We start from the raw sequence: 27,172 nt of genomic DNA, 5'->3' as shown, positions 1-27,172 counted from the left end.
ATACCATATTACTTTCCATGAATTTCGTGACTTTAGGCGCAGGTGAGCAGCTCCGAGTAGTGGGACCAGTCCACCACCTCCGAGCTCACCGTCAGCACCGACCCGGTGTTGGAGAACACCCGCAGCAACGGCAGGTGGATGCTCGAATCCAGTTCCGGCTCCAGCAGCGGCTCGGCGAGCGTCTCTTGCAGCAGCTCCGAAAGCCCCCGTGGCACCAGTTGTTGTTTCGCTTTAACGGTGGCCACGTCGAGGATTTCTTCACCCGTAATCTCTTCTTCAACCAAGGTCTGGGCCAGGTTCTCAACCCGTTCAAGGTAGGCGAGATCGTGGTCGGTGTAGTACTGTTTAGGTGCCGCCACTTTGGCATGGTAACCGAAAAAGCCCAGGCCGTCGATGGTGACCACAGCCCCGAGATCGGATACCGGTGCCATATCGACAATAGAGGTATTGCTGGCGGGGAGCACGGTGCCACACTGTCTTTGGGAAAGCGTTTCCTCAACGTTATTGGTTTGAGGGTTGAAGCTAACACTGCCCAACCCTTGTTTAAGAGTACAATTGGTGAATGACTGTTCTGGCGCAGTAACAAGATCCCAGTGGACTAAGTTGCCGTCACCGCCACCAGAGAAAAGGTTACCCTGAGTCCACAGCAATTGCAGAGGTTTACCCCTATGACCCTTGAGGTTTCCCACACACCCGTCCATGCGAATATCATAAAGACGGATGATGTCGTCACGATGAGCCAGAGCAAACTGGTTCGCGTTATCGGGGTTCCAACGGACCGTCTGTGCTGGCTGCTGGTGTGGTCTGAGCGCCAGGGTCTGGGGTACTTGGAATTTAGGCAGCTCCCGAATGTCTAGTAAAGTCACTCCAAAATGACCTGCCATCAACACGATACAATCGTTTTTAGGCATAGGGTCAGTGGCCACAAGCCCTTGCACGGAGGCAACACTGATCGGCGCCGGTTTGGCGTGGGCCTCCAGGGCCTTGATGTCCCAGTAGAACAAGTGGTGGTCGTATACCGTGAGCAATTTGGTTTTGTCAATATCGAACTGGCGGAGCTGGTGCACCGGTTTGGCGGTGTGGAACTCACGTTTCAAGTACTTGCGGTGGTTAAACCGTTTGCCAATATACGCTGAGGCATCGTCACCTTTAGGGATCAGTACTAAGTGAGCATATCCGTGGTCATTACCGGTAGCTAACCATCCAGACTTAACGTCAACCCAGTGGAGGGCCAGCGTCAGCGGGAGCAGAATCGTGCTCAGGTGACGCAAACTAGCATTATCAGGGTCCAAGTCGTAGATGAAAAGATTGGCTTGTTGTCTGCCTGACAGGATGGCGAGTCTGGCATTGGCTTCATCGACTTGAGCCGAGGCAATTGCCGTCAAGTGCATGTTATCATCGGGGATTTTCCAGTAAGACAGGCGGATATCTGTCTGTAACAACCCACAGGCTTGGTCTAGCACTTCAGTATCTCTGGGGGAGAATTGCGGGAGCCGGGGGCCCCGCTTTAAGTCGTCACTCGATTGGATGGGCAGGAGCATGGGGTGGAACCGGCGAATGGCGTTCTGTCGAAACAACAACGTCGGCTCGTAGTACATCTGGCAGCACACTATAAAAGCAGTCTCGGGGACGAGGGGGATAGACGTCCGAGTTTATATCTGACGTCGCTGGGGACATGCCCCTTTGGGAATTCGCAGCCATGCGGCAGCACAGTGGCTGGCATGCACCCAGCGCGTATTCTGCTTCCGCGCGCATAAAACCAGGCGAAGGACCCTGACCGCGATTACGTGGCTCAGGGCTGGTAGGGGGACAAAGCCAGGGGTAAATATTGATAGTTTGGGGTAGAGCTGGTCGCTGGTGTGTTGAGGGAGTATGCGACAATTGTCTACGTCAGCTGGCAACGACTGATTCTCCGTTTACATGACACTGTCATTTGTCGGGGGNGTTTGGGGGGGGGGGGGGGGCAAGAATAACGAACTATCCTTGCAGTACAGGGCGCATCACAGGGCGCACCGCACTGTAGGGATGCCAGGGTTTGCAGCATTGCAGTTAGTGGCACCCGCACCCTTTTTTTTCCCTGGTCTCGTATTCACCGCCAGTTGACCAGGCAACCACTACTGAAATGGGTTAGAGGTCGAGGGTGGAGATGACAACGGCGGCAACAAGGTTGCGGTGGGAAACAACCCATGATGCGTGGATCGTCGGCTTTCCACAAGATGGACTACGATGATCAGGAACCTTCTCTTGCCAAGGTAGCCGCAAACGAAAACCTAACATGCACGGCCACATGGGTTAGTAGGTGTGTCAGGTCCTTGGCGCTCATTGTCTCTGGCCAACATCGCACTCGTACCTGGGGCTCACTCAGTGGCAACGGGGGCATTGTATCATGGTTTAGTTGGTGCATCCAATACGATGTTAACTCTTTGGGGAATGAAACAGCTAGATCAGTACACCTAGGGGGCAAGAGTTCTATCCTTGGTTCGACCGGGGGTGGTTACATTGCAACCCTCTACGATATAGCGACATTATGCACTTGGGGTCGGACGTATGTAATCTCTATCACTGCTCGCGATAAGCCGAACATAAGTGCCAAAAATGCAAGGCCTAACGCCTGATGACGCCATCGCCCCAGGTGACAGAAATTCCGCTACCGGCCTACGATAACAATAGTGGCATTCTGACGGTAGTTGGTGGTCACTACCGCGCGTATCTGGGTGGTACCTGGTTTCGCATCTCATCGAAGACCTATACTCCTAGAGGCTCCCCCATTCAACGCGGAAAAACCGTAGAGGTAAACCTAGGGTGTTTGCCGTTCATTAAGCCCCACACTTAGTGCGTTTTGTTGTGCAAACACCCCGATAATTTTTCATCCTTTGACCCCTTCGCAAGGCGGTGCTCACCTTCGCAGGGCTGGCTGGTGGTACCGAAAAGGCAGTGACCACCAGCCACACGCCGGTGACCTGTCGCTCCTGCCTTTGTTCAATTGCTAGTCATCAGGAGAAACTGCTTGAAACAATGGCCTACATTTTTCTGTCCACTTGATTGTCTTTTTCCAGTGACAATGGGGAACTCCGTTGTGCTTGTGCTCAAGCGAGAATGTCACAGTCACACTCCCCAAAGGGGACGCTCAATAACTAGTGGGTGCTGGCAGAAATTCCGTGACCACCCCTACTAGGGGGTTTCGATTGGTGATTACTGCCCAGGTCATTTGCTAAGAGAGTTCATTACGTAGTATAATTTTCACTCCCAAATCACTCTAATAAGATACAGCGAGATCTACGACGACGGCGTTATAACCAAAAACTACTACAATAGAGCTAGGCGATCTAAACAACCCATGTCTCCAAACGATTCAGTTTAAGCGGTGATTGTTCGTCGATGTCGTTTCGCCGGTTAATCGAGGTTAGCCCCTGAGTTCTTATAGACAGTCACGGGATATCGCGGCCCACGTGACTTTAGTCACCACCCCCATGGCAACCACGTCTCTACGCGTTCTTTGGGGTGGTGACCCTAATGAGCCTGTGTGCACACCGTCGCGTCTCTATGTGCACACCAACGCGTGTGGGTCTCACTGGCCCTCTCGCTCCGCAACACCCATTATCGCACCTCCCTCATTAGCTACTGCTTCTTTCCATTGCTATCTCGTGCCCCCAATGAGCTACCAGTTCCCGCCTCTGTCACCGTTAATCGCCAGCCAAGACGACGAGGACACGGTGGTGAGAAAGAAGGGCGTGCCCAAGGGGATCATGGCGCCGGCGGAGCCCCGGGGCCGCCCCCTCGACTACCCGACGCCCAACCCGTCGTCGTCGCTTTTCCGGTCGCTGTCTCCCGTGAGAGACGCTCCCCTGAGTCCTGTGGCCACTCACGATGATATTGAACCGCAAACGGTGGCGATCAACTCCGATTTCAACATCCTTAACCCTGATCTGGAGGTGTTGAGAGTGCCGCTTTTATCCTCTAAGCACAATCTTGTGGTCGGACGGCTGCTGAAGATGTGTGACTTCTATTTCGGACTGCACGACAAGCTGGTGCTGCGGACTCACCTCCTGATTACCTATAACCACCACCACATTGTTATGCGTTGTCTTGGGGTCAATGGCCTCATGGTGCGGATCCCTCGCGCGTGCTTGATCTACAAGACTCCTACGCCTAACAGTTTTGTTATCCTTGAGAACAAGTCGGGTCAGATTCCGCAATTGGCTAAAAAGTTGAAGCGGGCGCACAAGCTGATTCGCTTGGACGATAACCACACCGAGTTTGCTCTTGCCCGTCATGAAACCATCACTCTCCCTCGCTTCGCCAACATCTTGTGTGAAGTGAACAAGCACGTGTTGTTGCTTAACCCTGACGATGTCGAAGAAGACTTAACTGAGGACGAGGAAGAAATGGAAACTGACGTTGTCGAACCGGCTCGCCCGAACCCGGTAGAACAACACAGAACCACCCTCAAACCCGCCCCTTACGCTATTCCCAAACACAAGCAACTGGTGATCGAACCACCTGCCACTCCCACCACCACCACATACGAGGAGGTCACTCAACCCACCACGCCTCAAGCCCAGGTGGTGTTGCCGGCACTTCAACCCGCTGCGGAAATCCCTGAAGCTCGCGAAGAACGTCGCCAATCTATTGTGGCTAAGGCTGTTTCTGAGCCTCCTCGTGACACCTCTCCCGACCCTATCACCACAACCTATGCGAGATCTGAGTTTTCCACCCCCGAACCCTCGCAACAACCGGAGAAGGAAGAAGCTATTCCCGCTCAAGAAGCCGTTTCCACTCAAGAAGCTGCTTCCGCTCAAGAAACCTCAGTGCCTTCTCCTATTGAACAAGCGCCTATTGAAAAGGAGAACATTGAGGAAACCGTTAAAGAAACTAATGATGTTGAGGACAAGGAAAACGTGGGTGTATCGCCATCGAACAAGCCCTCGAAGCCAGCCCTGACAGCGCCAACTGCTAATGAGACTACAGAAGGTGTTGAAGTGCAAACACAGGCTACCGCCGAGCCCACCGTCACTAAACGTCCGGCCGAAGAGCTCCCACAACGCAAGAAACAAAAGACCGATCTGACTGAACTCAGTCTCGACCTGCCGGTCGAATCCGCAGTTAGTGACGGTAAGTCTCTCAAGGAGATCAAGAACATCTTGGTCAACCACTTAGCATTCCTGCGGTTATCGCTGACGCCGGCACTGGTGCTCAATACCGTTCTGGCCCTTACACAAACACTCAGCTTGTCACAGATCCGGGTGGTGTTACATAATACTGATTGCATTGGTGTCATCTACCGGGAAGGCAAGGACGCTGCTGGTAAGCCTCTTGAAGAAGAGTATTATTATGTCCCCGAGAAGGATGATGACGAAGAACGGAAACAGCTCGTGGCCACCATCAAGGGCCACGGCGGGTTGCGTGCCTGTCGTCGTAAACACAAGCAGTACTACTGGAAGAAGCCGGCTCCTATCAAGAAGTAGAGTGACGATTAATGACCTCGTATATAACTAACCAACATGACAACTGAAAAATTGTAGATGATCTTGTCATATGCAACGAACTGAAGAAATCACGAGCCAAATTACCCCACAATTCGCGTTTGAAACGTGTCCATATTGTTGTTAAGTAAAACCTAAGCACACGCCTTCTGCTATCATGATTGCTTACAAGTATTCGTTGAATTGACGCCAATTTTGATCTTGTACAGTTTCACCTTTTTGGGAGTGACTTTCCTAATCAGTAACAGTTTTTTCCTAAACCGTTCGTACCGTCGCGCGCCTCCCACTAACAAATATCCATAAATGCTAGGGTAAAAGTAGCATCCATGACCTGAACGGAGGGACTTTTACAATCGAGAGTGCCTTCATTGGAACTTCATCCCTTAATCAAGTGTATTTTGCAGTTGATTTCAGGTTTAACTGAATCAAGTATACGCGGCTACGCATTCGGGCGACAGTAGAGACGGCTTGATGCGTTTGTGCGATGATAATCTCGGTTCGGAATAACATCAGATTTGTTTTCGTGGGAAAGATCATCAACACGCCTTGACCTGAGAGTTCATCTCGAAGTTGACCATTAAAGTTTTACGAAACTACCCTGAAGGTAGATGAATGATTCCACCGATTAGAACCTGAATTCGCTGGCGCTAAGCTATGTACGAATTAGTGCTGGTTTGATGGTACCTTGCGTTAGGCTGAATACGATCGATATAGGTGACACGTGCACTGTTTTGCTGCACTGAATGTAAGAGAAATATGGGTGTTCAGGGACGTCACAGACGAATTAGCGGTAACGCTACGCCTCATAATCGAGAGCTACTGAACCAATCAACGTACAAACTGCCTACATCAAGGAAAATCGTAACACCCATAATTCCTCAATGCCTAATCAGCGATGTTTGGTCCGAGTAGCGAGATTCTTTGAGATGTGATGATACTGATAAGAACATCGTGGTGTGGCTGACGCCAGCTGTTTCCATGCATTGGTGTCCTCTCGTGCAAATTGGGCGCAATCAATCTCAATTCGAGATCTACGTCGTGTATGTGTTTAGCCGCCACGCCCACGTTTTGGGAGTAAACTACCTCTCGTTCAGAGTAATAGATTTGTTTGAGGGTGGAGGACAGTAGTGAGAGAACTAACAGTGAATGGTCAATTTCAACTGCTTCTTGGAGGAGTCCATCTAGCCCAATGGACGGATCAGCCTACAACTTACAATTTTACGAATCCCAATTGGGTTATTTCCGCGTTTGTTTACGCATACGCCGTTGTCGCGTTTAAGCAGGAACTCAGGGACGAGGCGATACTCATGCACTGCGGTCGGTTGCCAACGAAAACAAATCTATCTAGACTGGGTAAACGGCTCCATCAGAATGGGAACCAGCCAAGAAGTTTTTCACCAGGCTGAACCGCTGAAACGTCTCGGTTTTGGTCTTGGCAAGGGCATAAATATGACCGTATCTTCCTCTTACACCTTCTCATCAACACACATTCGCTTTACAATGCAATACAAGACTCTTACCACTCTCGCTATCGCCTCGTTGGCCATCGCTTCGCCCATGGCCTGCCAAGACGGCTCGTGCCAGGAAGGCGGTGTCATCCAGGGTGGCCAAGGTGGCGGCAGCCAACAAGGCGGTAGCTCCACCACCATTGTTGAAGAGGAACAAGGTCAATCTAAGTTGAACAACCCCTTGGGTCCCGTGGGTGCCATTGCTGCTGCCATCTGGGGTTGCGCCATGTCGATCTTGGGTACCGCCTAAATGCTATATACCTAATATACACCACCTACAAACTCGTGTTATCTGTAGCACATTCGCAAATAGAACAAACCATCATCCCACCGACAATCTTATCTGAAAGATACGATCGTGTCCAGGGCTTAGAGAACATATACGACTTTATTGAAAGGTGCGAAGTATGGCAAGTGAAGAAATAGACGAATAACGCCATGTACGGGTAAAACAGAAATTGGAAATTGACAAACTCAATGAGGACAGCAAGGCTATGTCCGAAAATTCTACTAATTTAGGGCTTAGACCTCGGTTTGAATCGCCAACGCCCTCTAACTGTCTATTTTTGTAAATCACAAAAACGCGAGGAACGAGGCGTACTCCCACTGACGGCGCCGCCAAAACAGCCAGTTGCCGAGCCTATTTTAGCTCAGGTGTACACGGTGCTGGCTGCAAAAATCGTCAACACCACGCCATCGAACACGAGGGCGGTGCTACAGAATCGACTATAAATTCGGCCTCAATTCCCACCACCAAATCTTCATCAACTCACACTCGCTTTTCCTTTTCCCAAATGCAATTCAAGACTGTTACCACTCTCGCCATCGCCTCGTTGGCTGTCGCTGCTCCCATGGCCTGTCAAGATGGCTCTTGTCAACAAGGCGGTGCTATCCAAGGCGGCCAAGCTGGTGGCAGCCAACAAGGCGGTAGCTCCACCACCGTGGTTGAAGAGGAACAAGGTCAATCTAAGTTGAACAACCCCTTGGGTCCCGTGGGTGCCATTGCTGCTGCCATCTGGGGTTGTGCCATGTCGATCTTGGGCACTGCTTAAGCGGTTCTTAATTAGTGATATCTTTTATTTTGACTGGGTTACCGGCCGGCCCGTCAAAAATACATGTTTCTCTTCAAAGAATGTAGGTGAATGGACGATACGAACACATATCGCTCCTTTTTGACCTCGAATGAAACAAGATAATGGATTTGAATGTGTCAATTACTAGACGTCCTGCTTCATATCGTCATATTACTATATCGGAGACCTATTCGGAGACCTATTCGTCGATCTTGAAGTTGTCGGTGACCACCGAGAGGTACTCGTGGAACCAGGCGATCATCAACAAGTGGTCGTCGACCTTGACCCGCTCGTCGACGGAGTGGATCCGCGAAAAGGTGTCCGGGTGCATCACCAACGGCGAGAACCGGTAGATGTTCTTGGTCAAGTTCCAGTAGTGGCGAGTGTCGGTGTTACCCGTCATGATCGAAGGGACAGTCATCACCTTGTAGTCGATCTTAGGGAACACGCCAAAATCCTCGAGCACGTGACGGTTGACACCGGCCAATACCTTCCACAGGGTGTTGTTGGTGGGAGACTTGGGAGCGGCGGGGAGAGCGCCCAGGGTGGTAATGTTGAACACCCCCTTCGAGCCCTTAAGCACTTGCTTGCCGTAGGCGTGGACCTCCAAGTCGTGGCGCTTAGCCACTTCCACCACTCTCTTGACGAAGTGGTGGGTGACTTCCTTCACCGATTGGCCAATGGCAACTCTGTGGTTGGTGACAAGCTTAGTGTGTTCGGGTAAAGCGTTAGCCTTTTCCCCGCCCTTGATGATGTCCAAAGCTTGCGAAGTTTGCACCAAGTACTGGCCGGGAGTACCGTGCAACGACTTGATCACCTTATCGTTGGCGTACTTGTCAAAGGCAGCTCTCAAGATCGTCTTTCTCTCGGTTCTGCTCAAGTGGGTGCCGTGGACAGCCGCACACTCAAGCTGGTGCAAGAACGGGTTAGCGTCAGTGAGAATGGGTTCGTAGGGGTCCTTTTCGATGGCGACTTCAAGCTCGGCCATGATGCCAATCAGCGTATGGGGAGGGGGGATCAGGGCGTGGCCACCTTTGGTGAAAAGACTGGTGTGGATGTCGACGTAGCCCTTTTCACCGGTAGCGGGAGCAGCAACAATTTGACCACTTAAGGGGTCGTTGAGGATGGCAGACCCTTCGTCAATAATCGCAAAAAGGGAGTCCTTACCGTATCTGCGTTCAATCTCCTTAGCCAAGTAAGCCGCACCGTGGTAGCCCAGCGATTCCTCATCAAAACCAAAGGAAACTAAGATGGTACGCTTAGGCTTGTAGCCCCGTTCGATGAGAATGCTCAACGATTGCAAAATCGCAATCACTTGTCCCTTACAGTCCAAAGTGCCTCTACCGTAGATAAACTCACCGTCGTAGTGGCCACTGAAGGGAGGGTACTTCCATTGATCCAACGTCGCTTGCTGGACGGGTACCACGTCCTGGTGAGCCATTAATAACACTGGTTTAAGCGATTTATCGGAGCCAGGCCAGGTGTAGAGTAAACCATAAGTGTTGACAGTATCCACCAGCAACGCCAGGTACACGGCGGGGAACGCCTGTTCCAAGTACTTGTGGAAGTCCTTGAACTTGCCCCAGTACTTCTTGTCGTCAACGGGTGGCAATTGGTCGCCAATTTGGGTGTCAACTTGCACTGCTCCCGAAAGCTTGCGGACGGCGTGTTTGCGGAACAGGGCATCGTGCAAAATGCCCTCGACGGTGGCGTTATCCTTGGCGGAGTGCTTGGGAGCAATTTTGGGGTAAATGACACAGCGGTCGGGCTGGTCGAGGGGAGTGGCGGCAATCTTTATCCACTGGTAGAGGGGAGTGAGCACAAGCAAAGCCACCACCACGAGCACGGTGGCGCCGGCGAGGGCCATCTGGCGCTTCCGCTGGTCGAGGGTGACGTTATTGGTGAGCCCAAACATGTACGGTTGCTTTTGTGGGGCCCCTGGCGGCAGCGGCTATTATATATAGTCTGGGGAGGGGGGGGGTCAGTAAGTCCTGCAGATAGCCACGACAGCTAATTTTCCAGGCAGCCCTTGGAAAACGTGCCCTGACACCACAACTAAGCCAATACCAATTATAATCACGCCTTGGCAATAATAAAAGTAAATTGAGAGTTTAAAGGTGGAATTGGTGGAAACAATGGTTATTGGGTGGCCAAAAAAAGGACGCAATCGAGCGCAATTGGCTGTTGGTAGCTACTGTCTGCTGGTGAACGGTTATGTACGATAAGGACCCGAGTCAGCGAGTACTGAGGAGCACAGTATGAGCAGCTAAAGGGCAATTGGAGAGTAATTGAAGTATCAGACAATCAAGGCCAATAACGATCAATTGTATGAATAGTTATTCATAGTTTTTACGCTTCAATTGGTATTTGGATACGGTCGTTGTTCTTATCATGGTGTGCCATGAGTGCGCGCGGCTTCGGAGGGTGCTGCCGGGGGCGCGTCGACGCTTGCTCCCCAATTCAGCCTTTGACGTCTGGGGTCGGAGGCGACGCACACTACTGCTGGCGGCTAACCCCGATTAGGGTAGATGTCTAGTGACTGCATGGCTCGCGGTCTCACGGCGCTACCATCCGAAATAACCGCGCTTACACACACTACAATTTCTAAGCTGCCCCCTAAACATCACCCCACTTAGCGGTAAACCTTATATGATAAATTTAAGAACACAAAAAGCTATAAGGTCTACGGCAGTGGTCTAGACCGAAAAAAAAAATTGACCAAGCACACTGTGTATTCGTGATCAGATACTCCCCCGATTAGCTAATCGATCTCATCTCCCAGCCTTTCTATTCTCTTTTCTCTCTTGTCATAGCTAGTGGTGGTCCCGTCTTGTCTCCCCTCTTTGTTCGCGGTGCGGGCTTACTATATATCCACCACAGTGAGCAAGTATGGACCTGGCGTGGATCTGGTTCATCGGGATTGTCGTCGGGGCTTTAATCCTCATCATCGCCTTCTTGTTGTATGTGGTGTGCACTGAGGATGACGGCGACTACGAGCCGCTCATCGACGGCGGCCGCGCCGTTCCGAGAGACTACCTCAACGACGAGGAGAGCTTACGCCAATTGGCGGAGGAGTTCGACTTCACCAGCCTCCTGCCCGAAGAACAGCTGAGCTACTTGGCAGGTCAGGAGTTCACGGTGACCAATCCTCCTGATTTCTCCCTTATCAGGGGCAAATCATTCCGCCCGGAAGACGATATCCTCGTGCGGGACATGGGGGTCCACGCGTGGTGGTTTGAGCCCGATCTCGAAGAATCCCGCTCTACCAATGCTTCAGAATCAACACCATTACTCGCCGATGCCGATACCGTACGGGATCCGGGGTATGTTGTCCGCGACAAGACCGAGGTCGTATTCCGCTGTGGCCAGCCCTACCGCACTGCTACTGCGGTGATGAACCTCGCCATGCCGCTTAGACACCGTGTGTATGCCGATACCGTCTATTTTGAAGCGAAAATCATGGAAATCAGCGATAGTCCCGTATCGCACTTCTCCATCGGTTTAGTCACTAAACCCTACCCTAAGTTCCGCCTTCCGGGATACCAGAAATTCCTGATTGCCTACGAAAGCACAGGTAATCTCAAGATTAATAAGCCGTTCCCTACTCCTTTACAACAGCACCAGGGGGATAACTCCCAGTATAATAATCTTGTGCTCCCGCCATTAAACCGGGCCGATGTCGTTGGTTTCGGGTACACCGTCAGTCTGGGCACCATCTTCATCACCCGCAACGGCCGCAAAGTGTTGGACGTGATGAAAGGGTGTTGGCTCGACTTGTACCCTGCCATTGGTTGTTTCTCGTGCGATGCTACTTTCCAGGTGAACATTGGCCAAATGGGGTTTGTGTGGATTGAAGCCAACGTGAGAAAGTATGGGTTTATCAGTACTACTGATAGCCGCAAGCTCAGTGGCGAACGAGGGGCAGCGGCGTTGCCTCGCTACTCTCTCGACGAGAATGGCGACAAGCTTCTAGACAAAGGTGAGGAATTGCCACCGAGATACCCTACCAGCGAGCTCGACTTCTTTGGCCGTACCAGCACCGTTGCCGAAGGGTGTCTGAATGAGAAGACCCTGACTACGAGAATCACTCACGACCCTGAGGAAGTGATGGATTTACGCGAACGTCTCTACGAGGCGGAAACGGGTAACAGCACCCCTCAACCAGTGAACTCGAAGCCAGCGCAAGACGATGGCGCTTCGACGACTGCCAGCATCAGAAGCCTCGCCCCCGCCACTACTGATGCCTCCACCAACGCCACCACCCTCGGCAACGACGTGGAGACCATCGATGAAAACGAGAATGGCGAAGCGGGGAACGACGAGGAGACTAACGACTTGGAGGACCGCGTCGAGGAAGTGGACCGGGGGACGGTGGCTAGTGCCCAACCTGAAGTGGAAGAGCCGGAAATCCCCAATGTTGACGTCGAACCTGAAGTGGAAGAACCTAGTGGCCAGCCGGGGATCGAGGAGACTACCGACGACGGTACCGTGGCCGAAGCGGAACCGGTGATTCTGGAACCCGATGAAGATATCGAGGTGGCGGAAGTCACCGAAGTCACTGAAGTTACCGAGGTCGGTGAAGGCGAAGTGACCATTTCCACCACCGAGCCTTTGGTACCGCCTAAAGATGACAACGCCTCTAAAGGTAATGATGACGAAGAAGCCAAGCAGTCTCTGGCGGCAAAGGCTAAAGACGCCACCCCGCCGCTGACGGCTGACCACGAAACCTCATCGCCATCGGCGTCGCCGCTGCCCGACCCCGTGCTGCTGCTGGACCAGCCCGCGAACAAGACGGCGAAAAAGAAGAAGAAGAAGAACAAGAAGAAGAAGAGTAAGCACTGAATACCAATAGACGTATTCTCTCTGTCATTATCAAAATTTGTCAAGCGATTTCCTCTTACACAATATCCTCAAGGCGTGCCCAATAACCTTTTGTTTGACTCTGACATTTCCATGCACTGGCTGCCATTCACGGTAAGTTGAGCAGATTGCAGCTAATGAGGGGCGACCATTAAACTTCAAGGGTGAAACGTCACCAATATCCGTTGTATAAAAGTAGAGACGCCACCCACTTTTCCTGATCAGCCTAAGCTGACATGGACCCCGCAAGGGATCTTCGTGAGGCCGAAGAAAATGAATGGCCCCCAGTCAAAGATGAAGTCAATGAGCTGAAGATTCTGGATGTTCACTTCATCAACGTGATTGGCTATGACGACAAGATTCTTGGTTTCGATAGGGAGTGTACCTTGATTGTTGTACCAAATGAGAGTCGTTTTATTGAAGGGCTTAAGTTGGCATTGGCCATGTACAAGCCCGAACACGTTCTCACCGACCCGGCTCGCTGGGGGAGCACGGCGATATTATTTGAGGTCGTCGGCTGGACCAAATCTGATGAAAAAGTAATGTACGAATGGCAGTTTATCCGTCACTTTACCCCCGACGGCACCGAGAAGTATCAAATGACGACGGAGCGAGGGGTAATTGAAGACACTAACGAAGAAACCTTTCGTGGCCGCCTTAAGGAGTTTGGCATCGATCCCTGGATCATGGTGCCTCGAGGGTTTTTTACTGACGCAGTCAACGAGACGGAAGAGCGTATGCTTAGCTTGTTAACGTCTAATTTAAAGTTCATCATTGGTGACCGTATCCTTGAGGGTGTTCCTCTCCCGCTCCAAATGTTATTTTTGGAAGCATCGGCGATGGCTTGGGATAACCATCTCAAGAAGCAGATTATCGTCACTTCTATTGAGGACAATGATGCATGGTACGACGTCCACGGCCTTGTACTCGATAGCGAGTTTGGTAAAATTATATAGTGCTTTAATGATAACGCATAGCTTCATCCAGGCTACAATTACTCAAACAGTTACATTATCAGATTCTCATAAATAGGTATAAAATACACTCAGACGAATAACACCACCAACATGAGCGCCAGCATCATTGACGGCACCGTCAACATAGAGCCGGCACCTTCAAACTGGATGGCACCAGCAGAAGGAGCAGCGCCAGTGGGAGCAGCGACAGTGGCGCCAGCGACAGTCGGACCAGCAGTGGGGATGGTGATCAACAGCGACGATTGAGGCGATTGAGGGGCCTCAGCGGTGCGTTGTTCCGACTCTAACGTCTGGTTGGGTTGAGGAGCCACTTCAGGAGCAGCCAGTTGAGGAATCACTTTAGGAACCGGCAGTTGAGGAGCAACTTCGGGAGGATGAGCTTGCGATTGAACTTCAGGCTGAGTCGCCGGCTTGGATTCCTTGGGATTAACTGCTTCAGGAGCCAGCTTGGTCTCAGGCTGAGCTTCAGGCTTAGGGTTAGCTTCAGGCTTGCCTTCAGTGGCAGCTGAGGCTTCCGCTTGAGGGTGGGGGACAGTCTTGGTCACCGTGGGTTGAGGTTGAGGGTTCTCCTTTTTAGTAGTGGGCTTTGCTTCGGGTGATTCTTCAGGGGATTCCTTAGTGGGCGGGGTCACGACCCACACAGTAGTTTCCTTAGTCTCACACTTTTGTTCATGGCAAGTGACGGTGGTGGTGACCTTGTTCTCAACTTCCTTAGTGGTAGTGACGGGTCCTTGTTCGTTAGTGATTGTTTCCACAACGCAAGGCACTTCAACGGTGGTGGTCTTTTCTTCACACACGGGACACTCCTTGGTGATGGTAGTGGTAGTCTTAGTGGTGACGATTTCGGGAGGGACGACCACTTCCGAGGTCAGCGACGGTTCAGCCGAAGACGAGGGTTGAGCCTTTGACAGAGTGATTTCAGCCGAGGGAGTAGGTTCTTCAGCAGTAGAGGGTTCAGCAGACGAAGAAGGTTCAGCAGACGAAGAAGGTTCAGCAGACGAAGAAGGTTCAGCAGACGAAAAAGGTTCAGCAGACGACGAGGGCTCAGCTTCAGTCAGCGAGGGCGACGGCTTAGCCTCAGTCAGCAATGACGAGGGTTCAGCGGCAGTAGACGATTCAGTGGTTGATTCTTCAGTCAGCGAGGGCACCTTAGTCTCAGAGGATTTGATGGGAGTTTCGGAAGAAGTGGTAGACTCAATAGTGCTGGACGAGTTCACCCATGGGTTCGACAGCACGATCAGCGACGACAAAGACAGAGGTTCAGCCGAAGAAGACAGCGGCGCTTCGGTGGTGGACAGAGGTTGTTCAGAGGATGACGAGGATTCAGAGGTCGACGAAGGTTGTTCCGACAGCGACAGTTCTTCCGAAGAAGTAGGGGCTTGCGACGACGACGTGGGTAAAGGAGTCAACACCACGATGGTCTTGGTGACACCACTCGAGGTAGGGTACGGCTCGGTGGTGGTCAGAATGATCGAACCGGTCCAGCCGGTGGTGGTGCGCTCAATGGCGTACCCGTCGGCGTCAGCAGTGCCGGAAATGTCGGTACCAGGGTAGTATCTCAGCCACGTTTCCGTCTTGGTCTCAGTAGAGTCCTTGCACTTGAAAGTGTCGCCGTAAGTGAAGTTCTTGCCGGTGCCGTCGTCGTTGAAAGTGAGGTAAGGAGTGTAGCCAGCAGGGATGTCACCCAAAGTCACCTCCACATGGCCGTTTTGGCACAGCACTTGGTAAGGGCTGATGCTGCTGCCTTCGTTGGTCACGGGAGCGTTCCAGTCGTTGACACCCTTGGAGAAGGTCACTTTGACCGTGGAGCAATCGACAAGACCGTCACCGATTTCCGCTTGAATCGAAGCAGCGTCGTAGCCAGCACTGCACACACCGGTACGGACGATGTTGAGAATACCACGCTTACCCTGGCCCTTGTCGCCGTCGTAGTAAGCGGTGAGCTCAAACTTGTACGAGTAGTCGTTGGCACCATCATTGAAAGTCCAGGTGTTTTCACCACCTTTCCAGTAGCTCAGACACTTTAAGTCGCCAGCATCAAAAGCGAAACCTTGGCAGAGGAACACTTGGAACCACGCTTGCCCGTAAATATCAGTTTTGGGAGTGACCTTATCGGTAGCAGTACAGGCTAAGGTGCCGTCAGTAGATGTACCGCCGCTCAAAGTACACTGAGCGTAGACATCCTTGCCTACTCTCAAGTCCAAAGACTTAGCAGCGAATTCGAAAATGCCCGGGATGGTCAAATGGAAGGTGTCACCGGGAGACACTTGCGAGCCGTCGATCTTCCAGTCCAAGGTCGTAGTCCAAAGCGCTGAGGGACGCTGCTTCGGGTCCTGAGGCACCACAGAGGTGATATCAGTGAACACACCAGTAACTTCCTTAGCCGCGGCCACTGAGGCCATGGCGGCCATAATAAGCGAATGGAATCTCATGGCACACAATTGGAGTTGAGGAGATGTGGAATTGAGGGTTTTACGGCTTTATATGGTGTGTGGCTCCCGTCTGCTAACGAGTCATTATTTTTTCAGTGTATTGGTAAATACCTGGCGGCTAAAAAATTAATCGTGCTTTTTGTGGCAAGCGACAATCTTCGCTAGAATCATGTCACCTCACCGTTGATCTGATTCGGATCAGAAGCGAACAGGGGAACCGTGTCCCTAAAGCGTATACTACTAGGGACACAATAAACCTTACTTTGTTGGTGTTGGTCTTACTTAGCCTGTCTTTCGAGGGCTTTTATTTTTCGTTTGGGGGTGACAGATTGGGAGTGTAAGGCGTGCAGAAGCGACGAGGCGTCATCACCCCCGGCGAATTTCATCCGGGCGTGGCGTAGCAACGCGTCGTCCTTCGACGAGGCTTCGGTGCCTAACCGTGTCTCGTGGGCCCCTGAGCGATTACCGAGGCTATTGTGGCATCTTCGTGTTCCCATCAGCGGTCGATCGTCGAACCTTATATCGCAACTTCGTACTCAACCTATAGAGTTACGACTCCACACTGCTTATAGTCTGGTATGACTATCTAAATCCGTCTACATTCCCCATCGTCTACGACTGCCCTCTTTCTAGTCTAAAACCGATTGTTTACAAACACTTAAGTCGTTGGTAGCTCTCGTCGTCAACGACGATACGAGGCCCTAACCCCCACTAGTCGGGAATGGAGGCTGCCGCAAACGACACGCTTTCGAGGAAGCAAAATATGAGGCAGTCAGGGTCCAGACAATGCCGTAAACGGTCGCATTATGCCATGTGGTTATTCGCTTGTTCGGCGGGATTTGCGGAATTGTTCCTTGGCATATTCGCTTAGTATTGATAATTATATACATACTGTGGAGGGTTTTTTCTCGGGCCCTGAGGGATCTGCGTGGAGTAGGGGTGGAACGGGGATTTCACTCGCAGCGGGGTGAGGCGGCCACTCGCAGGGGGTGATGCGCATCGGCGGCATAGTACGTTGCAGCCGCACCACAGGTATATTTGCTCCCCGAAAATGGCCTCGGGGATAATGAAGTCGATTATGCCGCCTTCCGCTGAGTAAAGTGAAGCCTGACAACAATGGGTCATTTCACATCAATTAGGACCATTAGTCACGGCTTATCTTCGTAAACACGCCAAACCCCGGTCATGAGTAATTGGGGGGCGAGTGTCGGCATACCCCGAATATACCGCTCAATCGACATTTTGGATCGCCCGTCCCCTAACGTACTTCTCGTTACGCACCAGGCGGTCGACCAGAGCGTAGAATCTCATCAACTTGATGGAAAGCTTCGTCATCATGAAGATGGCAAGACTGCCCAGCCACACGTACACCAGCGTTGAGAACTGGCCCGTGGCCACGAGCACCATCAGCAAAAGCACGGCGGGGACGTGCACCATGGCAATGTTGAGCGCGACCACGTTGAGGCGGGTGATGTCGACGGCGCGGCGCCACACGGGGCCGGGGCGGTTGATTAACCCCACCACCTCGTGGAGCCGAGCGAGCACTTTAATGAAGGGGATGATGGTGAATGGCATCAACATCACGTGAATTAGCACCAGCAAGGGCGTGATCGCCACCATCTTGAGCCCCACCCGCTCCAGCTGCTCCATCAACTGCGAGTACAGCAGGATCACCGATGTCCCTGGCGCCAGCGCCATGAGCAACGGGTGGTCGACGCAGAGCAAGTGGGCGGACAACACCCACACCACCCACGCGAACAGGGCCAAAATGCCCACGGCGACGAGGATGGCGACGTTGACCATATTCTCCACCTCAATGGCTCGCGCTTCTTGGGCGACTTCGTTAGCTCCGTTATTAACTCCTTCTTCGCCATTGTCTTCTTCTCCTCTTTGTTGGCGTAATTGTTGGCGTTGTACGTGGTCGTCGTAGCGTCTAAGTACGGTAGCGAGGATCCAGAGACCACACACGAGAGAACCCCAGTCGGCAAGACGCCAATCTGGCTGAGACGGCAGCCACAGGAAGAATACCACGGTGGCGAGATGGACAAACGGACGGCCAACGAGTAATGCGGTGAAGGTAATCAGGATTACAAGCACGCAGCAGAACATCCAGAGGATACCCAAGAGACCCATCCACCGCAATTTGAGGTTAGGAGGACAGTAGACCACATCGTAGTTGTTTACCGCTTCGGTAGTTTCGTCCTCAGTGGTCCAGTAGTCAGCCCCGCTCTCAAGCACGCCAATATTAGCCGGTTGAGCTGGTCCTAAGAGCTTATCGTCCTTAGTAACGTCACAGAACAATTTCTTAAGGAACCGTCTCAGTACAGCGTCGTTTGCGGGTACCCGCAAATAGGTACCGTCGGGGACAAAGCATGCTTGTAAACTAGGGTCAGCGCTGAAACGACGTTGGGATTCGCCATATGTGACAGGGTCACTATAATCAGGACGAGCATCGCTGATTTGAGCCCATGCGTTGCGGTAGACGACACGGCCTCTCTCGGCCGCCACGGGCTTACCAAGGATATAGTGGCTAAGGCGTAACCGGTGGCAGCCAAGGGCAAACGCCTGGCGCCAGTACCACAAGTGCCAGCGGTGAAAACATGAGTGGAACTCCGGCAGCAGGAGGACAAACCCTAAGAGAATGGCCAGCACCGCAGTGATGAAACCAATCAGGTTAGTGGGCAAAATCACTTGCGGTTTACCAGGAGTGTAAAGCAAGTAACGGAGACCCCAGGTGACGCCGCCAATACCGGCAATAATGAACACCAGATAGTACTTGATGGAAAGCCATACTCTCAGCACCTGGAACCAGAAAGGACGCTTAATGACGTCGTGGATGAGCCGCACGTTAGGGTCATCAGGCAGTCTCAAGAAATAGAGAGTACCAGGACGTAAGATGTGGTTGCGGGTCATACCGACGAAATGGGCAAAGAACAACATGTACAGTGTCCCAAAGAACCAGTACATCGCCACTCTCGAAATCGGGTGTTTGCCGATGCGCCAAGCGCCCATGGTAGCGAGCATACGCATACCGTAGGTGTCAGGGTTCCACACTTCCTTAAGGAAAAGAGGGGCGGCACATACATCCAAAAGGAAGCCACAGTAGACGGCAAACACAAAGATTTCCATGGCAAACACGAGGAAAACTTTGATAGTGATCATCACCTCGAAATAGACCAGGTAGACCTTGCGGGCAGTGCCTCTAACAGGTTTTTTACCCCTGATTAAACCGTCCATAAGCCGAGCCACCACCACAAAGACGAGGGCATAGCCGAGTCCTACCACTAATACTCGTTGCACTACCAGTGGCGGTTGATCAGACCCAATTATTATAGCCTTAATTGGTTGGACAAATTGATGGAGGATAAATTGGTAGAATTGAGTGATACACTGCTTGATGGTTAAGCCGGTAGCACTATTCCATTTCCAAGTCAATTGGGGTACCCACGATAACAGGATTTGTGGTAATCTGGGGATGATTTGCCCCAAAATCACTTGAAATACTTTAGCCACCACATTCCCAATTAAGTGAGGTGCCAAGTATAACAACAAAAGGTTCAAGAAAATGACGATGTCGCAGATGGCCAACACTACTAAGGGGGCGGTATAGTCGAGGGTAAGTCCGAAAAGTTGGAGGAATTCCGCTACGCCGTTGGGGGGGACAATATCGTCATCATCCAATGGTAAACCGGCCAAATCTCCTCCAATTTCGGCACCAGCAGCGGCGGCGGCGGCGTTAGCCATGACGTCATTGTCGTCGTCATCATTGTCATCGTCATCGGCGTCATTATCGCTGGCGTCGTGGTCAATGTCCATATCGTCATTAAAGCGGTTATTGATGTTTTCGCCACCGGGGGCATCGTCCCAGTGGTGGTCCTGCATGAATTGTCTGAGTTCTTGTTGGAAACCATTATCGCCCACGGCGTTATCGAAGTTGTTCAACATATCGGCCATACGGGCGATACGCTGTTCGGGCGGTTCCCGCTCCGGTCCCGCGGCGACGGCGCCCTGGATCTTTTCAAGCACAGTCTCCATCAACAGTTGGCGCAGTTCTTTGCCCAATCGTTTGATTAATAGCCGGTAAAACCCTTCATCTCTCGCGATCCAATCGTGTTCGATAAACATGGCAAACGTCACCGCAATCGTGGAAATCACCCATGCGAGCCCTTGGACAAGGCTATGGCTAAGTAATGCTAGCACTCGCTGTTGCCACAGCGGGTAAATACCGCCGAACACCACATACTGCCATGAGGGACCGGCACCGGGCAATCGGCCGTCAATGGCGTAGGTATAGAGTCGCATCGTCGCCATCCAAAACAACGGTACTTGGATGGTAAGCCCCACCACGTATAGCGTTAGCGAGAGCGTCTGCTTCAATCCCAGCGATATGACGGAAACGATTTTATCGACCAAAAGCCGGGTGGGAATCGTCAGCGGCATATTGGGATCGTATATTGTTTCGAAGCGGTAGGGGGTGTCACAGATATCACACTTCTCCGTCAGCTTATTGGCGTGTTTGAGCCACTCCATGAGACACTCCTGGTGGATGTAGCGGATCAGCCCGCGGCACTTGCACGGATGTAGCAACGGCTGGGCGTCGGAGCCCTCGACGCGACAGATGCGGCACACGTCCATCGTCAATACTATTCAAGCAGCAAGGGGGGTTGTGGTAGGGGACGGTTGGTTAGTTAGGAGAGGGTAGAGGCGCTATACTTGTGAGATTCCGAGATGACTGTGTGCAGGAGAGAACGTCCCCCGACTACCACGACAGTGACCACAGCTAAGCGTGATGAAACTCACTAAACGTGTGGTGCCTTGAATGGTTGTGTAGGTAAAGGTTGGTAAACTGGTAAGGTTTTAAATGTGAGTTTCTGGTTAGAGTTGTAGGAGGCTGAATACACTGTGATAATCATTATCACAGCCTTGGAGCACAGGGCACTTGACCACGATAGACGAACAATCATGATTAAGACGGGCTATTAACGGTGGCCAGTGAGGCGGGGAGGAGGGCAGTGGGTAATTGCTGTGTGACGGTTTTGGTGGCTAAGGTCACGTGATGGAATCTTTCAGAATGAGAACGGAACAAAAAAAACCTTAAAAAGGATAAGGGGGTGCGAAGGAGAAGAAGGGGTGAAGACGATTATAGCACAAAACAGGAGTAACAGCAAATAATGTAGGTAGAAAAGAGTGATTTACGGTATGCTAGATTGATAGGTTAGTCACAGCCTGGTCATGGGCGGCTCTGGTGTGGGGCTCGCACTGTTTGGTGTGTCTAGGGTTATAGCCCTATTCACGTGACGGCGGTCATCGACGCACGCGCGCCCGGCTCGCCAATTTTCCACTACGAATTTTCTCACCTCTTCTTCCATACTATAGACATCAAAAATGGGTAGTACGTATCCAGTGCCCAGCGTCGCCGCCACGCTGTTTGATCCCCCCAGTGTCATTTCCATGTGTCCCATGACCGGTCCCTTCCATCCCCGATGAGGTAGGGCCATTCCAAGAGAGATACACTCTGTGGGCAAACTTTCTCCTTCCTTTTGGACCAATACTAACGATTTAGAGGGTACTCCTTCTATGGGTAAGAGACACAACAAGTCTCACACTTTGTGCAAGAGATGCGGCAAGCGCTCGTTCCACTGCCAAAAGAAGACCTGCGCTTCGTGTGGCTACCCCGCGGCCAAGATCAGATCGTACAACTGGTGCACCAAGGCCAAGAGACGGAGAACCACCGGTACCGGGAGAATGGCCTACTTGAAGCACGTCTCGAGAAGATTCAAGAACGGCTTCCAACAAGGTGTCGCCAAGCCTCAATCCGCTTAATCATGATAATACACAACCCTGTACATTAGTCAGAAAGAAAAAGAGAGATTTGTCTGTAGATGTGTATTTAATTAATCACTATTGACCAGATGATTGATTGTAGAGTGTGAAACGGTGGTGGCGTGATGGCGGCGTCGCAGAGCGACGGGCGCCCCGCTTTTCGCGCCCCACCGCGGCGCCCTCACTTAGATACCACCATCTAATGGACGAGTATGCCCGCCAATTACAGACGCTCTACGCTTCCCAGTGGCTCAGCCACGCCCAGGAAGTGATGAGCCAACCGTTGAAGGCCACGGGACCTCGTACTCAGCGATTTCTCCGCGTGGTGGCCTCGCTATCGAGAACGATGGACAAGTACAGTGCCAGCGCCGGGCGCGAGCGGGCGCTCGACGCCATCGACTTGGGCGCCATCTACGCCGGCGTCGACGCCCGAGAATCACTGAATAACGACAATAAACTCGGGTATACCGATTTGGTGGTGTTGGAATTGCTCGACTATTTCAAAAACCATTTCTTCACCTGGGTGAATAAGCCGCCGTGCCCCCAGTGCCACGGCGAGGGCGACAATATGGTGGCGACGGGAGGGCGCCCTTTCCCCGCAAACGCGCCCAACCCGGACGAAATCGGCGCCATCGAAACCTATAAATGTCAACATTGCCAAATCGATGTGGAGTTCCCTCGTATCCGCAACCCTATCTCCTTACTTAAAACGAGACGAGGTCGCTGTGGCGAGTGGGTCGACTGCTTTGTCCTCATCTTGGTTGCGCTTCTTGACGACCCGCTGAAGGTCCGCTATGTGTGGAACCAAGAGGACCATGTGTGGTGCGAGTATTACAGCGACCACTTGCGGCGCTGGGTTCATTTAGACCCTTGTGAAGCAGCGTGGGACCAACCACTGTTATATTGGCAAAACTGGGGCAAAGCTATGAGCTACGTCCTTGGTTTTGGTACTGATTACTGTATCGATTTGCTGCCAAAGTATATCGACGCCACAAAACAGATCCCTCAAAAGGAGATTGTCGACTCCCCCAAAGAAGTTAGTGACGGGATCAAATACTTTGCTAAGTATAAGCTTATTGACGCTTATCTGATGTCGGGGAAACCGCAGACTGCCATCAATTTCTACTATGATTACCTTGTCCCGTATAATCGCGAGTTGCGCCTGGTCGCACAGGCGGCGGCGGGCGCAGCGCTGGCGCCATCAGCATCGACAGCGCCGCCGAGTGCGAGCGCCGGCTCCGCGCCCGCCGGGAGACAGCTGGGCAGTGCCGAGTGGACTCGCGCTCGCGGCGAGTCCGGCCCGCAGTGACGTCACGCTGCAGGGGGCAACTGTTGGTAACTTAGCCCAATCGAGCCACTACCAAATATAGCCTCGGACCTACAACTCCCCCTGACGATGCCGCTAGGCATCGTCAACACGCAAAACTAACGTCTAACTATGACTGGCGCCAGTCTGATGTTTCTGTGTTCGTGTCGGCGTCGGCGTCGCTTGGTACCCCCCGTGTCTCAGCCCCCCTTGTTATTCTAAAAACAGACGTTTTGTGATATTCGCGCAGGTTATGAAAATTTACCAAAAAGTCGAGTGGTTTTGTTTCGAGACTGCCTGCAGGAGAAAACCGTACCCGGGCTCTCGGCCGAAAAGTCTACCCTAGCACCGCCTCCATACCCGCGTTTATCCCCTCCCCAATTTCGAAAAGTCTTCTTAAGAAACACTTTCTGAAACCTTTTCTGAAACACCTTCTGAAACCTTTTCCGAAACATGATGAAGCTCTCGGTGTTGGCCTGTGCCGCCGCCGCCTACGCCGCCAACTCGTTGCTGGTGCTCCAATTTGAGAACTTTGGTTTTGACGGTTCCTATACCCCCGTGGCCGCTCTTAACAACCCCGATCTGGACCAGTGTCTGTGTGAAGCAGGCAAACCGGTGACGTTTTCCGGTCCCCTGGCTCCCTTGAACGGAGAAGTCCTGGTGCATTTCCGTGGTCCGTTGATCTTACACAATTTCGCCTTCTACACCTCCGACAACTTTGCCAAAGACGACTCGAGCCTGAGTGACTGGACCAAAGTGCTGAGCTATGACGGCACCCTGGCTAAAAACGCTACTTTCTTGACTACCGCCGGTAAGGACTCCAAATGTCTCGGTAAGGCGTTGACTTATGCTGGTTCCGATGGTATTTCTAAAGCCGATGAACCTACCGTGTTGGGCCAAAACACTTTGATTAAACTGAACCAGGAATACGTCATCTTCTCGCTGACTAAGTGTGGTGACCTGGGGGTCGATGGCGACTGTGGCGTCTACAGAAAGGGCATCCCCGCCTACCACGGGTTTAGCAATGCTATCAAGATGTTCTTGTTTGAATTTGAAATGCCCACTGACAACGACGGCAGCAGTGACTCCGTCCCCAATTTCAACATGCCTGCCATCTGGTTGCTTAACGCTCAGATTCCCAGAACCTCGCAATACCAGACCAACGCCACCTACGTCAACTGCTCGTGCTGGAGACTGGGCTGCGGTGAGTTCGATATCTTCGAAGTGATGAACTCCACCGACTCGGGTAAGTTGGTCTCCACCATCCACGACTACCAGCAAACCGACGATATTGAATCTGGCCGTGTCATTGACGGCTACATCGACCGGAAGACGTCGGGGAGAATGCTTGGTGGTGTCTACTTCGACGAGAAGAGCAACGCCGTGGTTTTCATGCACGACAAGATCACCTTCAACGACACCATTAAGGCCGCCGACGTCAACAAGTGGGTTAAGGACTCGGGTAAGGTTGCTACCAGCGACTTGAGCCAGGCCCCCGGCAAGGACCAGTCGACGAAGAAGGGCGCTGCCGCTTCGCTTGACGTGCTGGGCAGTAAGGTCGCCGCCGTCGTCGCCGCCATGGTGGCGTGGTTCTTGTAATTGCGGGAAGTGGTGATTATATAGTTTGTATTTACGAAATAAAGTCATGATTGAATTAAACTTTGGTTATTGCACTTTGACATAAACTGTATTGTTTGATATTGAGCGCTTCAATGAAAAATATTACAATGCCACATTGAATTATCACTTGGTTGAGATCATTGATTGGAGGATCACTTGATCCACTATTCAGGGTGTGGAGGATGTAGCCGGTGCACTCATTAGTCCTTAACACTCGATACTGAAAACACATCATCAAACCATCAGCAATACCCGTTCGAATTTATTCATCAGTTAGTCTTGAACGATTGCCTTATATCTTTGTCTTGATGATTCAAATTATCCCTTAGTTGGCTTCATTGGTTGGAGCCAGTTGAGGTAGGCAAAAATAGGACCACTAGCGGCTAATGGAATCTTCTGCACTCCAGAATATTCAGGATAAACTTCCTTTAAATTAATGGTAGCCTCTCCGTTACCATCATACTCGATTAACGGTCCCGAATCGGTCACCGTAACCTTCGATCCCCCTTCTTCGTTAGAGTCCTGCTCCAACACCTTTAACATCTCCTCAAACTTAAACCGGTCAATTTTATCAATGATATCATCACAGAACTGGATATTCTTCATCTTACTCATGACACTGGCGTTATGATGAGTCCATTTTCGGGGGACAAATTGACCACCACGTTTTTGCTTACTTCCAACGAACTGACGGTTACTGAGGATATAACTCAGTGGGTAGTAGTATATGGCATGCAGTAAAGGTCTTAGAAGCGGCACAATTGTTGGTGGCGGGCCCGGGTCCACCGTAAGTCTCGTCATCACTCCGATGGGGAGGCGACCGCCAGCACAGTCAGACCTCGTCTCCTGGAGCACCTGAGCAAATGGATTATTAACAATGTCATAAGGAGGAGTGATATAGGTATCTGGATGATGCTTCTTCGGTCCCCTGACCCACCGTCCAGGGTTGGTGAGCGCCGGATGTCGCTTGTACATAGTGAGCGAGACGACTAACTTATAATGAGAAACTAGTCGAAACTAACATTTTGCAATTGCAGATGTTAATCATTAAACATCCATCACAAATCAGAATACAAAAGTGTTTCTATTTATTTGATACTCGACTCGAACCTTGAATTTGCTGATATTGATGAAAGATGATATATTTGTATGACCAGAGGAGTACAACCATATGTGTGAGCTTAGCAAGCAACAAAATGGAGCATGCATCTATTTCATTGTATTCCTTCTTTATTTACAAGAATTCAGTCAGTCCATGGAATAGTTTGATAGGAATCAATTCCTTCAAGGACAGTACCAGGCTAGTTAATATATCGGTAACTGATGGATTAGGTATTAGTTGAAGACATCGTCCACGGCGACCCCCTGCTTTCTTCGTTGGCCAATAATATACGATTCCCGACTTTCATTACGACACGCTTGTGGTTTAAACCGGTACACTTTGGCAAACATCGCCTGCATTTTAGCCACAAGATCCTGTTCTTCCTTTCCCGTATAGTATTTCATCACCATAGAGCCTCCAGGAGCTAATACTGCTAGCAGCAAAAGCATTGCTCCGTGACACAAGTCCATACTGGCGTAATGATCGTTATCTTTAATCCCCAGAGTATTGGCCATCATATCGCTCATGACCACGTCAACTCGCTTATCACCAAAGAAATCCATAATCTGTTGATGAGTGGTTCGACTAAGGATATCTCCCGTAATAAAATGAGCTCCCTGGGGCGGCTGACAGGTGATAAGGTCCACTCCCAACACTGAAGCCGAGGTAGCCCGCTTCTTCTTTAGCCGCTCCAACGCCACTTGTGTCCAAGCACCTGGAGCAAAACCCAAATCAACCACACCATGAGTATTGCCAGTAAATAAGCGGAACTTATCATCTAGCTCGTGGAGCTTATACGCCGCTCGCAGGCGGTAATTCTCGTGTTTGGCCTGTTTTGAGTGGACATCGTTAACCTGTCGTTGAAGCCATCTCCCTGAAGAATTAGACTTGAACCGGAGCCATGATCTCATCGACAACTGCTAAGATATTGTGGAGTCTATCTAGTGGATGGTAGTGCATATAACCACCAGTGGTATCAATGAGGGTG

At 51.5% G+C, this 27,172-nt stretch overlaps 13 protein-coding genes across 13 annotated transcripts; 7 read left to right on the top strand and 6 right to left on the bottom strand. All coding sequences in view use genetic code 12, as the record gives it.

Moving 5' to 3' along the window:
- Positions 1 to 32: 32 nt before the first annotated feature.
- On the bottom strand, positions 33 to 1,598 carry DSE1 (Dse1p; the record flags this gene model as incomplete). The annotated part of the gene is made up of 1 exon (XM_034158394.1): positions 33 to 1,598. One exon carries the CDS (start codon positions 1,596 to 1,598, stop codon positions 33 to 35), a length of 1,566 nt encoding a protein of 521 aa, XP_034009838.1.
- A 2,055-nt stretch (positions 1,599 to 3,653) lies between these two features.
- Positions 3,654 to 5,465, top strand: TOS4 (Tos4p; the record flags this gene model as incomplete). Its single annotated transcript, XM_034158393.1, has 1 exon — positions 3,654 to 5,465. The coding sequence occupies one exon, from the start codon at positions 3,654 to 3,656 to the stop codon at positions 5,463 to 5,465; it is 1,812 nt and encodes a 603-aa protein (XP_034009837.1).
- Positions 5,466 to 6,983: 1,518 nt separating this feature from the next.
- DIURU_005412 (uncharacterized protein) lies at positions 6,984 to 7,241 on the top strand (the record flags this gene model as incomplete). Its single annotated transcript, XM_034158392.1, has 1 exon — positions 6,984 to 7,241. One exon carries the CDS (start codon positions 6,984 to 6,986, stop codon positions 7,239 to 7,241), a length of 258 nt encoding a protein of 85 aa, XP_034009836.1.
- A 544-nt stretch (positions 7,242 to 7,785) lies between these two features.
- DIURU_005411 (uncharacterized protein) lies at positions 7,786 to 8,043 on the top strand (the record flags this gene model as incomplete). The annotated part of the gene is made up of 1 exon (XM_034158391.1): positions 7,786 to 8,043. One exon carries the CDS (start codon positions 7,786 to 7,788, stop codon positions 8,041 to 8,043), a length of 258 nt encoding a protein of 85 aa, XP_034009835.1.
- Positions 8,044 to 8,263: 220 nt separating this feature from the next.
- On the bottom strand, positions 8,264 to 9,979 carry DIURU_005410 (M20 family metallopeptidase; the record flags this gene model as incomplete). The annotated part of the gene is made up of 1 exon (XM_034158390.1): positions 8,264 to 9,979. One exon carries the CDS (start codon positions 9,977 to 9,979, stop codon positions 8,264 to 8,266), a length of 1,716 nt encoding a protein of 571 aa, XP_034009834.1.
- Positions 9,980 to 10,953: 974 nt separating this feature from the next.
- Positions 10,954 to 12,906, top strand: DIURU_005409 (uncharacterized protein; the record flags this gene model as incomplete). The annotated part of the gene is made up of 1 exon (XM_034158388.1): positions 10,954 to 12,906. The coding sequence occupies one exon, from the start codon at positions 10,954 to 10,956 to the stop codon at positions 12,904 to 12,906; it is 1,953 nt and encodes a 650-aa protein (XP_034009833.1).
- A 254-nt stretch (positions 12,907 to 13,160) lies between these two features.
- On the top strand, positions 13,161 to 13,880 carry DIURU_005408 (uncharacterized protein; the record flags this gene model as incomplete). The annotated part of the gene is made up of 1 exon (XM_034158387.1): positions 13,161 to 13,880. The coding sequence occupies one exon, from the start codon at positions 13,161 to 13,163 to the stop codon at positions 13,878 to 13,880; it is 720 nt and encodes a 239-aa protein (XP_034009832.1).
- An 89-nt stretch (positions 13,881 to 13,969) lies between these two features.
- On the bottom strand, positions 13,970 to 16,333 carry DIURU_005407 (uncharacterized protein; the record flags this gene model as incomplete). Its single annotated transcript, XM_034158386.1, has 1 exon — positions 13,970 to 16,333. One exon carries the CDS (start codon positions 16,331 to 16,333, stop codon positions 13,970 to 13,972), a length of 2,364 nt encoding a protein of 787 aa, XP_034009831.1.
- A 1,230-nt stretch (positions 16,334 to 17,563) lies between these two features.
- On the bottom strand, positions 17,564 to 20,863 carry DIURU_005406 (E3 ubiquitin-protein ligase; the record flags this gene model as incomplete). Its single annotated transcript, XM_034158385.1, has 1 exon — positions 17,564 to 20,863. The coding sequence occupies one exon, from the start codon at positions 20,861 to 20,863 to the stop codon at positions 17,564 to 17,566; it is 3,300 nt and encodes a 1,099-aa protein (XP_034009830.1).
- Positions 20,864 to 22,358: 1,495 nt separating this feature from the next.
- Positions 22,359 to 23,465, top strand: DIURU_005405 (peptide-N4-(N-acetyl-beta-glucosaminyl)asparagine amidase; the record flags this gene model as incomplete). The annotated part of the gene is made up of 1 exon (XM_034158384.1): positions 22,359 to 23,465. The coding sequence occupies one exon, from the start codon at positions 22,359 to 22,361 to the stop codon at positions 23,463 to 23,465; it is 1,107 nt and encodes a 368-aa protein (XP_034009829.1).
- Positions 23,466 to 23,915: 450 nt separating this feature from the next.
- On the top strand, positions 23,916 to 25,061 carry PGA52 (Pga52p; the record flags this gene model as incomplete). The annotated part of the gene is made up of 1 exon (XM_034158383.1): positions 23,916 to 25,061. One exon carries the CDS (start codon positions 23,916 to 23,918, stop codon positions 25,059 to 25,061), a length of 1,146 nt encoding a protein of 381 aa, XP_034009828.1.
- Positions 25,062 to 25,400: 339 nt separating this feature from the next.
- Positions 25,401 to 26,057, bottom strand: DIURU_005403 (uncharacterized protein; the record flags this gene model as incomplete). The annotated part of the gene is made up of 1 exon (XM_034158382.1): positions 25,401 to 26,057. The coding sequence occupies one exon, from the start codon at positions 26,055 to 26,057 to the stop codon at positions 25,401 to 25,403; it is 657 nt and encodes a 218-aa protein (XP_034009827.1).
- A 360-nt stretch (positions 26,058 to 26,417) lies between these two features.
- DIURU_005402 (21S rRNA (uridine2791-2'-O) methyltransferase) lies at positions 26,418 to 27,095 on the bottom strand (the record flags this gene model as incomplete). The annotated part of the gene is made up of 1 exon (XM_034158381.1): positions 26,418 to 27,095. The coding sequence occupies one exon, from the start codon at positions 27,093 to 27,095 to the stop codon at positions 26,418 to 26,420; it is 678 nt and encodes a 225-aa protein (XP_034009826.1).
- Between the last annotated feature and the right edge of the window lie 77 nt (positions 27,096 to 27,172).

The sequence above is a fragment of the Diutina rugosa genome (assembly GCF_008704595.1).
Source record: "Diutina rugosa strain CBS 613 chromosome Unknown scaffold21_size185207, whole genome shotgun sequence".
Lineage (NCBI taxonomy): Eukaryota > Fungi > Ascomycota > Pichiomycetes > Serinales > Debaryomycetaceae > Diutina > Diutina rugosa.
Note: the sequence above shows the minus strand (reverse complement) of the source record. Positions and strands in the feature narration are given on the sequence as shown.